Source organism: Choloepus didactylus, chromosome 5 (genome assembly GCF_015220235.1).
Source record: "Choloepus didactylus isolate mChoDid1 chromosome 5, mChoDid1.pri, whole genome shotgun sequence".
NCBI classification, from domain to species: domain Eukaryota; kingdom Metazoa; phylum Chordata; class Mammalia; order Pilosa; family Megalonychidae; genus Choloepus; species Choloepus didactylus.
In genome coordinates this window covers 92,408,570-92,425,504 of record NC_051311.1, presented here as the reverse complement: position 1 = coordinate 92,425,504, position 16,935 = coordinate 92,408,570, and the positions used below count along the sequence as shown (strand labels likewise).

At 38.3% G+C, this 16,935-nt stretch overlaps 1 protein-coding gene across 1 annotated transcript in view; it reads right to left on the bottom strand.

The window, feature by feature from the left end:
• The window catches only part of FBXL13 (F-box and leucine rich repeat protein 13), a 316,890-nt gene that overhangs the window by 60,634 nt on the left and 239,321 nt on the right, over positions 1-16,935 (bottom strand). The window contains exons 13-15 of the mRNA XM_037836473.1: positions 9,697-9,795; positions 9,060-9,177; positions 8,805-8,967 (exon numbers count right to left, since the gene is read on the bottom strand). Coding sequence (XP_037692401.1) covers positions 8,805-8,967; positions 9,060-9,177; positions 9,697-9,795 — 380 coding nt within the window. The remainder of the gene's footprint in view (positions 1-8,804; positions 8,968-9,059; positions 9,178-9,696; positions 9,796-16,935) is intronic.

The following is a 16,935-nucleotide window of genomic DNA, read 5'->3' as shown; positions in this document are numbered from 1 at the left end:
AATGGTAACTCTATATCTAGTTTTCTAAGGAACTGCCAGACTGACTTCCAGAGTGGCTGAACCATTATACAGTCCCACCAACAATGAATAAGAGTTCCAATTTCTCCACATCCCCTCCAGCATTTGTAGTTTCCTGTTTGCTTAATGGCAGCCATTCTAATCGGTGTTAGATGGTATCTCATTGTGGTCTTAATTTGCATCTCTCTAATAGCTAGAGAAGCGGAACATTTTTTCATGTGTTTCTTGGCCATTTGTATTTCCTCTTCAGAGAACTGTCTTTTCATATCTTTTGCCCATTTTATAATTGGGCTGGCTGTACTATTGTTATTGAGTTGTACGATTTCTTTATATATGCAAGATATCAGTCTTTTGTCAGATACATGGTTTCCAAAAATTTTTTCCCATTGAGTTGGCTGCCTCTTTACCTTTTTGAGAAATTCCTTTGAGGTGCAGAAACTTCTAAGCTTGAAGAGTTCCCATTTCTCTATTTTTTCTTTTCTTGCTTGTGCTTTGGGTGTAAAGTCTAGGAAGTGGCCGCCTAATACAAGGTCTTGAAGATGTTTTCCTACATTATCTTCTAGGAGTTTTATGGTACTTTCTTTTATATTGAGATCTTTGGTCCATTTTGAGTTAATTTTTGTGTAGGGGGTGAGGTAGGGGTCCTCTTTAATTCTCTTGAATATGGATATCCAACTCTCCCAGCCCCATTTGTTGAAAAGACCATTATGACTCAGTTCAGTGACTTTGGGGGCCTTATCAAAGATCAGTTGGCCATAGATCTGAGGGTCTATCTCCGAATTCTCAATTCGATTCCATTGATCTATATGTCTATCTTTGTGCCAGTACCATGCTGTTTTGACAACTGTCGCTTTACAATAAGCTTCAAAGTCAGGGAGTGTAAGTCCTCCCACTTCGTTTTTCTTTTTTAGAGTGTCTTTAGCAATTCGAGGCATCTTCCCTTTCCAAATAAATTTGATAACTAGCTTTTCCAAGTCTGCAAAGTAGGTTGTTGGAATTTTGATTGGGATTGCATTGAATCTGTAGATGAGTTTGGGTAAAATTGACATCTTAATGACATTTAGCCTTCCTATCCATGAACATGGAATATTTTTCCATCTTTTGAGGTCCCCTTCTATTTCTTTTAGTAGAGTTATGTAGTTTTCTTTGTATAGGTCTTTTACATCTTTGGTTAAGTTGATTCCTAGGTACTTGATTTTTTTAGTTGCTATTGAAAATGGTATCTTTTTCTTGAGTGTCTCTTCAGTTTGTTCATTTCTAGCATATAGAAACATTACTGACTTATGTGCATTAATCTTGTATCCCGCTACTTTGCTAAATTTGTTTATTAGCTCTAGTAGCTGTATCGTCGATTTCTCAGGGTTTTCCAGATATAAGATCATATCATCTGCAAACAATGACAGTTTTACTTCTTCATTTCCAATTTGGATACCTTTTATTTCTTTGTCTTGCCAGATTACCCTGGCTAGCACTTCCAGCACAATGTTGAATAACAGTGGTGACAGCGGGCATCCTTGTCTTGTTCCTGATCTTAGAGGGAAGGCTTTCACCCTCTCACCATTGAGTACTATGCTGGCTGTGGGTTTTTCATATATGCTCTTTATCATGTTGAGGAAGTTTCCTTCAATTCCTACCTTTTGAAGTGTTTTTATAAAAAACGGATGTTGGATTTTGTCAAATGCTTTTTCAGCATCTATTGAGATGATCATTTGATTTTTCCCTTTCGAATTTTTAATGTGTTGTAATACATTGATTGATTTTCTTATGTTGAACCATCCTTGCATGCCTGGAATGAACCCCACTTGGTCATGGTGTATGATTTTCTTAATGTGTCTTTAGATTCAATTTGCAAGTATTTTGTTGAGGATTTTTGCATCTATATTCATTAGGGAGATTGGCCATTAGTTTTCCTTTTTTGTGGCATCTTTGCCTGGTTTTGGTATTAGATTGATGTTAGCTTCATAGAATGAGTTAGGTAGTGTTCCATTTTCTTCAATGTTTTGAAAGAGTTTGAGTAAGACTGGTGTCAGTTCTTTCTGGAAACTTTGGTAGAATTCCCCTGTGAAGCCATCTGGCCCTGGGCATTTATTTGTGGGAAGATTTTTTGAAGACGGATTGGATCTCTTTGCTTGTGACGGGTTGACTGAGGTCTTCTATTTCTTCTCTGGTCAGTCTAGGTTGTTCATATGTTTCCAGGAAATTGTCCATTTCCTCTACATTATCCAGTTTGTTGCCATACAGTTGTTCATAGTATCCTCTTATACTTTTTTTAATTTCTTCAGGATCTGCAGTTATGTCACCTTTTTCATTCATTATTTTGTTTATATAGGTCTTCTCTCTTTTTGATTTTGTCAGTCTAGCTAGGGGTTTGTCAGTCTTGTTGATCTTCTCAAAGAACCAACTTTTGGTGATATTTATCCTCTCTATTGTTTTTTTTGTTCCCTATGTCATTTATTTCTGCTTTAATCCTTGTTATTTCTTTTCTTCTACTTGGTTTAGGATTGGTTTGCTGTTCATTTTCTAGCTTCTTCAGTTGATCCATTAGTTCTTTGATTTTGGCTCTTTCTTCCTGTTTAATATATGCATTTAGTGCTATAAATTCCCCCCCCCCCCCCCCAGTACTGCTTTTGCTGCATCCCATAGGTTTTGGTATGTTGTGTTCTCATTTTCATTCGTCTCTAGTATTTAGCAATTTCTCTTGCTATTTCTTCTTTAACCCACTGATTGTTTAGGAGTGTGTTGTTTAACCTCCAGGTACTTGTGAATTTTCTAAGTCTCTGATGGTTATTGACTTCTAATTGTATTCCATTGTGGTCAGAGAATGTGCTTTGAATACTTTGAATCTTTTTAAATTTATTGAGGCTTGTTTTGTGTCCCAGCATATGATCTATTCTGGAGAAAGTTCCGTGAGCACTAGAATAGTATGTGTATCCTGGTGATTTGGGATGTAATGTTCTGTATATGTCTGTTAAATCTAATTCATTTATCAGATTGTTTAGGTTTTCAGTTTCCTTATTGGTCTTCTGTCTGGTTGATCTATCTATAGGAGAGAGTGATGTGTTGAAGTCTCCCACAATTATTGTGGAAACATCAATTGCTTCCTTTAGTTTTGCCAGTGTTTCCCTCATGTATTTTGTGGCACCTTGATTGGGTGCATAGACATTTATGATTGTTACTTCTTCTTGTTGAATTGCCCTTTTTATTAGTATGTAGTGGCCTTCTTTGTCTCTCAAAACAACCCTGCATGTAAAGTCTGTTTTATCTGAGATTAATATTGCTATACCTGCTTTCTTTTGGCTGTAGCTTGCATGAAATATTTTTTTCCATCCTTTCACTTTCAATTTCTTTGTGTCCCTGTGTCTAAGATGAGTCTCTTGTATGTAACATATTGATGGTTCATTTTTTTTTATCCATTCTGTGAATCTATATCTTTTAATTGGGGAGTTTAATCCATTTACGCTCAACATTATAACCATGAAGGCATTTCTTGAATCAGACATCTTCCTTTGCTTTATGTTTGTCATATATATTTTTCCCCTCTCTCTATTAATATCCTTTATTGTACCCATACCGAATCTCTTTAGTACTGAACCTTTCTCCAAGTCTCTCTGTCCTTTCTTTGTTTCTCTGTCTGTAGGGCTCCCTTTAGCATCTCCAGTAGGGAAGGTCTCCTGTTAGCAAATTCTCTCAGCATTTGTTTGTCTGTGAAAAATTTAAGCTCTCCCTCAAATTTGAAGGAGACCTTTGCTGGATAAAGTATCCTGGGTTGGAAATTTTTCTCACTCAGAATTTTAAATATATCGTGCCACTACCTTCTCACCTCCATGGTGGCTGCTGAGTAGTCACTACTTAGTCTTATGCTGTTTCCTTTGTATGTGGTGAATTGCTTTTCTCTTGCTGCTTTCAGAACTTGTCCCTTCTCTTCCGTGTTTGACAGTGTGATCAGAATATGTCTCGGAGTGGGTTTATTTGGATTTATTCTATTTGGAGTTCGCTGAGCATTTATGATTTGTGTATTTATGTTGTTTAGAAGATTTGGGAAGTTTTCCCCAACAATTTCTTTGAATACTCTTCCTAGACCTTTACCCTTTTCTTCCCCTTCCGGAACACCAATGAGTCCTATATTTGGACGTTTTATATGATCTATCGTATCCCTTTGGTCCGTTTCGATTTTTTCAATTTTTTCCCCCATTCTTTCTTTTATGCTTTCATTTTCCATTCTGTTATCTTCCAGGTCACTGATTCATTGTTCAACTTCCTCTAGTCTTGTACTATGAGTGTCCAGAATCTTTTTAATTTGGTCAACAGTTTCTTTAATTTCCATAAGATCATCTATTTTTTTATTTAGTCTTGCAATGTCTTCTTTATGCTCTTCTAGGGTCGTCTTGATATCCTTTATATCCTGTACTATGGTCTCATTGTTCATCTTTAGTTCTTTGAGTAGCTGCTCTAGGTGCTGTGTCTCTTCTGGTCTTTTGATTTGGGTGCTTGGGCTTGGGTTATCCATATCGTCTGGTTTTTTCATATGCTTTATAATTTTCTGTTGTTTTTTGGCCTCTTGACATTTGCTTAATTTGTTAGGGTTCTTTTAGGATTTGTAGACCAAATGAAGTCCTTATCTCTAATTTATCAGATCTACAGCTTCGTGGAGTACACTTTCTCTAACTAACCAGCAGGTGGCGTCCACGAGCCACCTGTTCTCCACAAGCCAGTTCTCCCCTGCTTTGCCTTTGTGGTGAGTGGGGGAGTGAGTCTTGTGGGGTCCAATTGGTGTACCAAGCTTGTGTGTGTAGTTGGTGTTGCCCGCCCTGTATATGGGGCGTGTTTCTGGGGGGTCAGGGAGGGGGGGGTGGCTCTAACAATCAAATCTCCCTGGTGATCCTGGAGTTTTAAAGCTGCTGCAATAGTCTAATCCTTCAGTTCAGTCCTGCCACAGTTTGTCTCTGCCACTGACCTACGAGTCCTTGGTATTGGTGTATGGCTCCTGAGACTTGCGAGTGGGTCCCTCTTCTAGGCCGTGCACCCCCTGGTCCTCTGTTGAGGGATGACTGTGCTATGTCACAGGTGAGTGCCATCCCCCCAGGGCGGTTCTGGGCTCCTGGGCTGTGTAGGGAGGCTCCCAGTCTGCTGAAATGATGGCTGAATGGGGTTTGTTAATTCACACTACTCCACCTTCCCAACTCTGGGACAATTAGCTGAGGTTGCAGGGAAGGCTAATGTCCACGCCCAGTTTTGTGGTGTGTGCCTGTTATTTGAAGCACTTCCGTCACACTGGGTTGTCTGGGGCAGCTCTGGGCTATGGGGCTGGCGATGGGCAGGAGTATTTCCTGTCCACTAGGATGATGACTGTAAGTGGACACCCCCCTTTCCTTGGGAAGTTGTGGTGTTTAGTGAATTTTCTCAGCCACTGGATTATTGCCTTTTGTCTCAGAGCTCTCTTAGTTCTGCTCTTGTCTTGACCTGCCCAGATTGCAAGTCTTTGAAGCTTTCTGTATTGGGCTTCTTAGAGTAATTGTTTTAGAAATAGAAAAAAGGATTAAAAAAAAAAAAAGTGCCCTCCTCACAGATCTAATGGGTTATTGAAATGCTAAGAGACAAAGCAATTAGGGCCAATAAGGAAAGGTCCACAGGGCAGAGAGATCAGCTTTTCTTCGGGATTTGCATATAAGCCTCAGGGCCTGAGCTCTGCCCTTCCCCTTTCTATGTTCACCAGAACTCCAAAAATCCTCCACTTTTATTTTGGAGTTTTTCGTGCTTTTTTTTTTCTATGCCTGTCTCCTCTCTGCTGGGCTGGCTGCTCTCAGAGTCTCTGGTGTCTGGTCTCAGCCTATCTATGGTTGGAGTTTGGATCAGTAGAATGAGTTTCCGATAAGGGCTGCCACTGCAGCTCTCCCTTCTCCTTCCCGGAGCTGACAGCTCCTCCTCCCATGGGACTGAGCCTGGCAGGGAGGGGCGCGGGTCCCTTGGCCGCAAAAACTTACAGATTTCGCTGATCTCAGCAGTTCCACATTTTCATGAGTGTTGTATGAAGTATGCCCAAAGTCAGATTGCTCTGTGGTGTCCAGTCCACGCAGTTGCTGGCTTTCTACCTACTTTCCTGGAGGAGTAACTAAAACATACAGCTCACCAGTCCGCCATCTTGCCCCGCATACATATATGTGTATTTTTAATTTATCTTTTTGTTACTGAATACTAACTTAATTGCATTGTAGTTAGAGAATATAGTTTGTTGATACCAGTATTTTGAAATTTGTTGGAACTTGCTATAAAACTTTATACAAGCTCATTTTACAAATGATTCGTATGTGTTGAGGAAAAATATTTATTCTCAAAGTGTTGACTCTAAGGCTTTATATGTGTCTATTATAAATCAGGCTTGGTATTCTTTTTTCAAATCTGCTACATCTTTACTACTATTTTTGTCTGCTTGACACAGCAACAACTGAGAGAGAGGTGTTAAAATATCCCAATAAGATGACGAATGTGTCTATCCTTGTAGTTCTATTGTGTTTTTGCTTCCTATATTTTGAGGCTACTTTATTAAATACAAACTTAAAATTGTTCTCTATTGCTGGTGAAATCAGTTTTTTTATGATTATATAATGACCTTTGTTATTGCCAATGTTTTTGTTTAAATTCAAACAAAAGTTTGATGTCAATATAGATTTTCCAGCTTTCTTTCAGTTTGTACTTGCATAGTATATTTACATTTTTTTACTTTCAAACATAATGTTTCATAAGTATTTTGTATATTGAATTGAAAACTATCTAATCTGAAACCTTGATTCTCTGTCTTTCTACATTTTATGTTATACTCTCTCATATTTTTCATCTTTTTTTTTACTCTCCTATTATGTCTTCAGAGTTATCTTCTAGCTCTGTATTTCTCTCCTCAGTAAATTCTAATCTGCTGATTACCAATCCACTGAGATTCTTTATTTCAATAACTATATTATATTTTTTTAATTTCTAAAAATTACTATTTTTCAACTCCATCTGGTAATTGTTTATATTTTATTGTCTGCTCTTCTGATACCATCATTTATTTCTTTAAACATCTCATACATAGATTTAATATTCTATGTCTAACGAAATTCCAATATCTGAATTCTTTGAAGGTCAAGTTTGTTTTGCTGTTTTTGATGATTGTTTCTCATGGCAACTCATTTCCTTGTGTATTTGGTGATCTTTAATTGTGAGCACCTATTATTTGATTTTAATCCATCCTGGCCTAAATAGAAGATGCTTTCCTTTAGAGGAGCTTTAGTGCTGGCATCTTGTAGAACCCTGAGTGCCACCTGCTGCAGACCACTTTGCCCCTTTGAAGACATCCAGACCCTATGAAGTCTCAGGTTCTGTTTTCTTGCCTTGAGCCTTTCTCAGAGCTGATCTTCCCAGTAGCAATGTCAGCATGGTTATTTATGCTCAGAGCAGTTCTACCTTTTATGTTTGCTTGCTTTTCGTACCAGTGAGTCTGTTCATTGTGAGGCTGGTGCAGAATGAGGGCTTTCTAGGCCATTTGATATTTATCTTTTTGTGGGACCAGCAATGTACTGAAGTATGTTTCATCAAGGATCTCATTGTGGCAGAGAGCCCTTTAAAGTATCTTTCAACTGTACTGCTAGAAGCAGAAGACCACCATTTAATTTAAAAGTAGGTGATCTGCAGAAGCCTACATGGAATGTAAGAATGAAATTCAATTTTATTTCACGTATTCATACAGATAGGATTACCTGTGGTGTGCGTCTGTATCTTTATCTCTCACTGGGTAACACATTAACCCAAAACACTGTGGTTTAAAATGACAAGCAGTTATTATCTCAGTTTTTGGGTCTCAGTAATTTGGGAGTGGATTAGATGGATGGTCATGGCCCAGGGTCATGAAGCTGCAGTCCAGATGCCAACTGGGATGTCAGTCACCTGGAGGCTTTACAGGGGCTGGAGGGTCTGCTTCCAAGCTCACACATGTTGGCAGGAGGCCTCAGTTCCTCACTGGCTGTTGGCTGGAGACCTCATTTCCTAATCCAGGTTTTCCTCATTCCAAAACCTATGTTTAATAATAGGGAATATGGGTTTTTAAGATTTTGTGTGACTTGGCTTATTACTTTGACTTGTCTTGTGTTTTTACAAATATTAGTCAACTTCATTGTAGAGCAAATGCTATTTTGTGGAATAGGATAGAAAAGTCATCATCTGGTCCAATAAGATTGTAAGGAATCCACATAGGAGAGAGTGTGAGATAGCCATTGGGGAAGAGGCTTCATTAAGAGTTTGATCCCTGCCACCTAAGAATATGAGGATAGAAGTCCAACAGTGGCCCGGATGAACAAAGGGTTTCAACAAGAACTCACCAGCTGTCTATTTGCCAGAAAATCCACACAGAGAAGAAATCTAACCAGTACCCAAGAGGAAAACCTTCAGTAAGATTTTCCCCAAAAGCAAGTCAGAAAGTCCATTTGATAAAGAAACCTGTTAACTGAAACAGCTGTGGGAATCCACATCAGGAAAAGCAGCCCTTAAGGGTTCTTAAGAGGTCATTTAATCTTACAAGGGCCTGTGATTCCTTATAGCTGAGCTTTTCTTGACAATCTCCCTGCACCCCCATATAACCTGTCTGGTTGGGTACCCCTTCCTTGTGTTCCCATAGAATTCTGTGCTTACCTCCACATTAGCACGTGGACTTTCATGTTTACCCGACTAGCCAGTGACCTCTTTGAGGAGAGGGCATGGCACACCCTAGATTCTCATTCATGTTTCTTGAATAAATGACTGAATGAATTCATTACCTTATACAATTTGCCAAATTCAACACGGTCAGTTGCTTCAAAGGTGAGAGTGACTTGAGGCTGCCATCTGTTATTCCCTTGCAGTCTACCATGTAAATGTGGTTGATATTTGGATAATGTTTGTCTATAAATTTGAAGCATGCATCAGTAATCCTTTTATTTCCTGTTACAAAACAAAAGACAGGTAGTATATTTGTAATTCCACAAAAGTAAAAATAAAAAATAATGTTGAACCATACTTTAAATATCACAAACCTTCAAATCGGATCTTTCTGAGGTTACAAGTGGAAAGAGCTTTGAAAGCACAATCGGAGATATGTGGCGCACCAGTGAAAACCACTGATGTAAGACGCAGGCACTTTTCAACTAAAGCCTTTAGAAGAAGAAAAGATTAAAATGAACAGCATGGTATAGAACAAGCTCAGCAAAGTAATGAAGTATTTTTTTCTCTCAATATTTAAAAACAGATACAATAACTATTAAAATTTCCTAATTTCAATGAAAATGGCATTTTTTTCCAAAAAATTTAGTACAGTCACATTTGAGTAATGCAGAGGAATCGGAATGAAATCATGTAACAAGAGTATGAAAATATGAGAAAAATGGAATGATGAAAAAAATCATTCCATTTAGCAGCTAGATGGAGAACTAAGTTAGTGCTTAGGCTACAACATCACCAAAACAAACGTATACTAAGTGAAACAAAGTTTCTTTGGATTTTTAAGGATTCAAATGCTCAAATGTTTTTGGGCATTTGTGTATGTAAAATTTTTAAATGATTCTCTTGCTTGAAAAAAAGAAACTAAGAGTTAAAGCCCATTCATATTTTCCAATGATTCCAAATGTGCCCACTAGTGGAACTGAGAAGAAAATGAAATTTCTAATTACTTACTTTTATACAGTTATCTGTTAGAGTTGGCATGTCATTGATGGTCAGATGCATGATTCCGGTGCAGCTGGTTGCAATGTTCCTGAAGCCTTGGACTGAAATCTGATTTGTACAGAGCAGATGAAAGTGGTTGGAGAACCCATTAGCATGACATCTAATAAAACTCCAAGGTAGTAATAAGCAAAGTTACATCATGATTTTGCTAATATGTTGGAAAATTGAAACCATAAAGTATGGCAGAGAGATGAAAAGAATTTAGTGATATCTTTTTTTTAAAAAAAAATTTACTGAGGTGAAATTCACATAACATAAAATTAACCATTTTAAAGTGAACATTTCAATGACATTTAGTGCAGTCACAATGCTGTGCAATCACCACCTCTACTACTTCCAAAACATTCACCAAAAGGAAACCCTGTGTCCATTAAGCAGTCACTCCCAATTCCCTCCTCAACCCATTCCCTGGCAATCACAAATCTGTGTTCTTTTTTTCTATGGATTTACTTATTCTGGACATTTCATATAAATGGAATCATACATTGGGTGGCCTTTTGTGCCTGGCTTCTTTGATTTCAGCATAATGATTTTGAGGTTCATCCACACTGCATCATGTATCGTACTTCATTTCTTTTTATGGCTTAATAATATTTCATCTGTTGATGTATACTTGGGTTGTTTCCACCTTTTGGCTATTGTGAATAGGGCTGCTATGAACATTTGTGTACATGTATTATTTTGAGTACCAATTTTCAATTCTTGGGGATATACATACTAGGAGTAGAATTACCGAGTGGTATGATAATTCTATGTTTAAATTTTTGAGAAAGTACCAAAATATTTTCCACAGCAGCTGCACCATTTCACATTCCCATCAGCAATGTATGATGGTTCCAGTTTTTCTACATCCTTGCCAACACTTGTGATTTTTCATATTTTTTTGATTACAGCTATCCTAGTGGTGTGAAGTCGTACCTCACTGTGGTTTTGATTTGCCATTTCCATAATGACTAACAATGTTGAGCATCTTTTCATGTGCTTATTGGCCATTTGTGTATGTTCTTTGAAGAAATGTCTATTTCAATTCCTTTTCCCATTTTTAAATTGGCTGTTTGGTTTTTTGTTGTTGAGTTGTAAGAGTTCTTTAAATTTTCAGATACTAAACCCTTATCAGATATATGATTTTCAAATGTTTTCTCCCATTTGTGTGTTGTCTCTTCACATTCTCAATAATGTTCTTGGATGCACAAACTTTTTGAATTTTAATGAAGTCCAATTCATCTATTATTTTCCTTCATTGCTCATGATTTTGGTGTCATAATTGCAAAATCCAATGTTTTAGCTTTTTATTTTTTAGCTCCTACATTTAGGTCTTTGATCCATTTTGAGCCAATTTTTTAATATGGTGTGAGGTAGGAGTCCAACATCTTTTTTTTTTTTTTTGCATGTGGATATCCAGTTGCCCCAGTACCATGTGTTGAAGAGAATATTCTTTCCCCTAAATGTATGGTTTTATTTCTGGAGTCTCAATTTTATTCCATTAATCTATATATATGTCCTTATGCATTGTGGGGTTTTTTATTTGTTTGTTTTTGTTGTTATTTTTACCAAAGACAATTCTTTATTGTATTCGTCATGGACATTGCATGGGTATGTTAATTTCAGGAGAAACTTGAAATAACTGTTTCCAGCTTAAGAACTCAGTTCTGCCTCCAAAATTACTGACAACCCACTAAAATTTACATTTAAATACATTTTAAAGCTCTACATTTCAGAAGCTCCTTGGCTGTTTGGCAAGGAACAATGTCAGAAAACTTGTGAATGTAATGGATTCTAATGGAATCTAAACATGCTTGCCCCAGAAAAATAGTTGTCAAACATATTTCTTGGCTCTGTAAGAATGGCCTGATACTCAGTGCAAGTGGAGCATGTTTCAGCCAAGCTGTTATTCCAGCTGTTAAAGCCACTTAGGTTCTCAGAGTCCAAATTCATAGTGGCCCAGATCGGTGGGACTTCAAATTCTGCTCCTGCTCCAGCATGGCTGACCAGCCTGTGGATATAACCTCTTGGGCTGAGTGGCTGCTTCCAGCTCTGAAACTCTGCCTTGTCGATCACCATTCTCCAGTACTCAGTTCCCTAAAACCTCATGGCAGGCCACTGCTCCTGGCTGAGTCCTCAGCTGATCATGCTGGGAACCCCTGAGAGTTGCAACCTTACACCCCATGGTGAGATGCTGATCCTGTCATCCTCCACAGTGAGTCTGTGATCCAGTTCCCTCGGGTTGGCCTGCTCTCCAGACTGGCCTACGGAACAGTGGCCAGGCCTTCAGGGACCCCAGGCCTGCAGTGTCCCAACATGACAACAACTATGGAAAGCTACATCATTTTTGATTACTTATAGCTTTGTAATACTGATTTCTTTCCTTTGACCACTTTTCAAGTCCTTGGCAAATCAACAGATAATCAATCAACTACCATTGAAAGCAGCAGTAGTGGAGAGTATTCAAAATAATGATTCATCCAAAGATGACAATATATTTGCCTAGGACTATTTACTTTAAAATAATTTGCTAGAGGTGGGGCCAGATTGCAGCATAGGGAGTTGTGGAATTTAGTTAGTCCTCTAGAGCAATTAGTAAATAACCAGAAACAACTAGTAAATAGTCTGGAACAACTGTTTGGGGGACATCCTTGACTGAGCACACATTGTACACCAGTCTAGAATGGGTGAAAGGGCCAAGACCACAGCGTAGAATTATAAGTAAAGCCCCCCAAACTGCAGAGGCTGCTGCTCTATCCCTACTGGCATGACAGGCTGAGTTGTAATATTTCCCTGTGGGAAACAGAAGCAGTCTCCACTAGGAGCAAGGGAAGGTAGCTCAACCAAGCTCCAATTGTGGTTTTAATTAACAAATATGGACTGCTGAATACAAGCTATGAGCAAAGATAAAACCAGAGCAAGCAGGAAAGGAATCCTGAGGTCTCTCCTGACAAAGAGGCATGGCTGATGGGAAAAAAATATTAATAATAAATAAATAAAAACAGAGGCTTTTGGAGTTGGGTGAGGTCAGGATACTTGAACAGGGCTGTGTGCCAAGAAAAGGGGCACAAAGAACCAGATACCAACTCTGGCTCTTGACTGATGAAACTGGGGGTCTGAGAACTGGCTCCGAAAAGGGGATTTCTTTCTTTTTTCTTTTTTCTCTTATTCTAAGTAGCTCACTAGGGAAAGCCTCCGGCATTTTCAATTGTCAGAGCTGACACAGGCTAGAGAGGAGTTAAGATAGTCAGAGAGACAAAGGAAGAAATCAAGTGAAAAAGATAATTCCCTAAAGGGTGTATCTTCCCTAAGAAAAGGGGGGTTGAGGCCCAGCTCAAGTGGCTGTTCTCCCTCAGAGAATTCAGACGCCAGGGTCTGGGGGGGGGGGGGGACAGAAAGAGCTTAAGCTTGGCTTCTGACAGGGTCTGCTTAGAATTAAAGGCACTGCACCTCTTTATGTCAGTGGGGAGCTGTGGGTTAACAAGTGCCACCTTCTGGGCAGGATAGGAAAAGCATTGAGTCTAGAGGCCTCACAGGAAAGTCTGACAATCTTCTGGATCTCATCCCCAGGGAAACTTGATACTGAGTACACCCTCTTCCTGAGACTTGGGCCTGTCTGGACTGGAAAAATCTGATTGGGGATATCAAGGAAACCAGATGCATAGACAACAAAATATGAGTTACACTAGGAAAATGAAGATATGGCATGGTCAAAGGAACAAACTTACACTTCAAATGAGATACAGGAGGTGAAACACAAATTAAAGATATTTTAAAAATATGCTAAATCAATTAAAAAATCAAATCAAAGAGTTGAGGGAAGATATGGCAAAAGAGATGGAGGATATAAAGAAGGCATTGGGCAAACATAAGGAAGAACTTGAAAGTTTGAAAAAACAATTGGCAGAACTTAAGGGAATGAAAGGCACAATAGAAGAGATGAAAAACACAATGGAGACTTACAACAGCAGATTTGAAGAGGCAGAAGAAAGGATTAATGAACTAGAGAACAGGAAAACAAAACTCCTACACACAAAAGAAAAATAGGGAAAAGAATGGAAAAATATGAGCATAGTCTCATGAAATTGAATGACAACATGAAGCACATGAATATATGTGTCATAGGTGTCCCAGAAGGAGAAGAGAAGGGAAAGGGGGCAGAAACAATACTGGAGGAAATAATCACTGAAAATTTTCCATATCTTATGAAAAAACATAAAATTACAGATCCAAGAAGTGCAGCATATTCCAAACAGCATATATCTGAGTAGACCTACTCCAAGACACTTAATCAGATTATCAAATGTCAAAGATAGAGAATTCTGAAAGCAGCAAGAGAAAGGCGATCCATCACAAACAAGGGAAGCTCAATAAGGCTATGTGCAGATTTCTAGTAGTAACCATGTAGGTGAGAAGGCAGTAGCATGATATATTTAAGATACTGAAAAAGAAAAACTGCCAACAAAGAATTCTATATCTGGCAAAACTGTCCTGCAAAAATGAGGGAGAGTTTAAATATTTTCTGACAAACAGATGCTGAGAGAGTTTGTAAACAAGACACCTGTGCTACAAGAAATACTAAAGAGAGCACTACAGACAGATAGGAAAAGACAGGAGAGGTTTGGAGAAGAGTGTAGAAATGAAGACTATCAGTAAGTGTAGAAAGAGAGACAGAAGAAAAGAAAAATAAAATAAAATATGACATATAAAATCCAAAAGACAAAATGGTAGACAGTAGACATTATGTTGAGTGAAATCAGCCAGAAACAAAAGGGCAAATACTGTATGGTCTCACTATTATGAACTAACATTAATGAGTGAACTTTGAGAATTAAAGTTGAGAACATAAGTTACCAGGAGATAAAAAGAAGGAAGAGAGTGGGCATTTGATGCTGAAGGAGTACAGAATCTTCAACAGGATTGATTGTATAGATCCAGAAATGGATAGCACAATACTATGTGATGGTAGCACAATACTGTAAGTGCTCTGAACAAAGATGAGTGTGTAAGTACAGTTGAAAGAGGAAGGCTAGGGGCATGTATGACACCAGAAGATAAGACAGAAGATAAAGACTGGGATTATAACTTAGTGAAACATAGAGTGGTCAATGATGGTGATTAAAGGTACAAATATAAGAATGTTTTTCCATGAGGGAGAACAAACAAATTTCAACATTGCAGGGTGCTGAAAATTGGATGGTAAAGGGGAAAAATACAATCAATGCAAACAAGAGTCTATAATTAAGAGTAACATTGTAATATGCTTCTACTAATTGTAACAAAGGCAATATACCAAAGCTAAATGTCTATAAGAGGGAGATACCAGGGAACAGGATGGGATTCTTGGTGGTGGTGTTGTCTGACCTTTTCATTGTGTTTTATTTTATATCATTTTTCTTTTTTCTTTTATTTTTTTATTCGTGATTTTTTTCTCCTCTTCCTGTTTGTGGAAGAAATGGAAATGTCATATACATTGTGGTGGTGAATGCATAATTATGTGATTATACCAGGAATCATTGATTGTTTACTTAGGATGGATTGTGTGGTGTGTGAATAAAACTGCTTTAAAAATAGGCGGAGTGATACAGGTGCTAGAGAAAATGTGGAGAGAGGGATGTACCTATTCACTCTTGATGGGGAGATAGAATGGTGCAGCCTATCTGGAGGGCAGTGTTGTGGTTCTAGGTGTGGGGTTACTGTGTGGTCCTGCAACCCCTGTTATTAGATATATACAGAAGAACAGGGAGCAGGGACACAAATGGACATTTGCACACTGGTGTTTATGGCAGCAGTGCTCACAATTTTCAATGGATGGAGGTGGCCTAAGGGTACATTGACTGATAAACAGAATGGTGAACTGTGGAATATACATACAAATGGAATATTGAGCAGTGGCAAGAAGAAATGAAGTTGTGAGGTATGCAACTAGGTGAATGGACCTTGAGGACAAGAGGTTGAGTGAAATAAGCCAGAAAAAAAAAGACAAACATTATAATGCCTCACTAATATGGATGAACTATAATGTGCAAATTCTGAGAATTGAATGTCAGAGCACAGCTTATCAGGAGAAGGCTTACTGTTAAAGTTCCTAGACTGTAAGCTCTTATAGCAGTCACATCTATTCATGAGTTGTAATGGTTATTTCTAAATTCTGAGATGCTGAGATCTTTGTATATAACCTGGTCAGTCCCTGGAACTTTGGGTATCTTCTGAGACTCAAAGCCAGAGTTCAGCAGCTATGATTGTCAGCATTACCCCTTACAGCAGCTGTTAAAGAAACTGAAAAAGAGATCAGACTTCAATTAGAGATATGAATGAAATGGACTTGGTTAGGACTAAGGTAAATCAGACTGAAGGGCAAAGGATGTTATTGACTATGTTTTAAAACTTCAACTTCTGTGTTAAACCAAAGGAAGAGATGTTTATTTTGTGGGAAATCTATATTTTCTGTAGCATGCCATATAATTTAACTTGTATGATCAGTTTATTCAAACACCATCATTACATGGAAGTTTGAATAGGGAGTGAGATATGGTTGGTTTGTACAGGTTAGTGTGGGCAGAGAATAAAAATGTATTTGCAAAGCCCCTTTGAGGGACTGGGGGGAAATGTGGAAATATTAAACCTCCCCACTGGGGAATTCCTGATATTCTTGAAAACATCAGGTATTACCAATTTAATAGGTCAAGCCCTCAGTCTTGGGGCTTGCCCTTATGAAACTTATTCCAGCAAAGAAGAAGCTAAGCCTACTTATAATTATGCCTAAAAGTCACCCCAGGAGAACCTCTTGTTGCTCAGATGTGGCCTCTCTCTCTAAGTCAACTCAGCAGGTAAACTCACTGTCCTCCCCCATATATGGGACATGACTCCCAGGGGTATAAATTTCCCTGGCAATGTGGGACACGACTTCTGGGAATGAGCTGGACCTGGCATTGTAGGATTGAGAAAGCCTTCTTGACCAGAAGGGGGAAGAGAAATGAAACAAAATAAAGTTTCAGTGGCTGAGAGATTTCAAATTTGGAGTTGAGAGGTCATTCTGGAGATTATTCTTATGCGTTATATAGATATTGCTTTAATTTTTAGTTTATTAGAATAGCTAGAAGGAAATGCCTGAAACTGTTGAACTGCAATCCAATATCCTTGATTCTTGAAGATGACTATTTAACTATATAGCTCACATAGTGTGACTGTGTGATTGTGAAAACC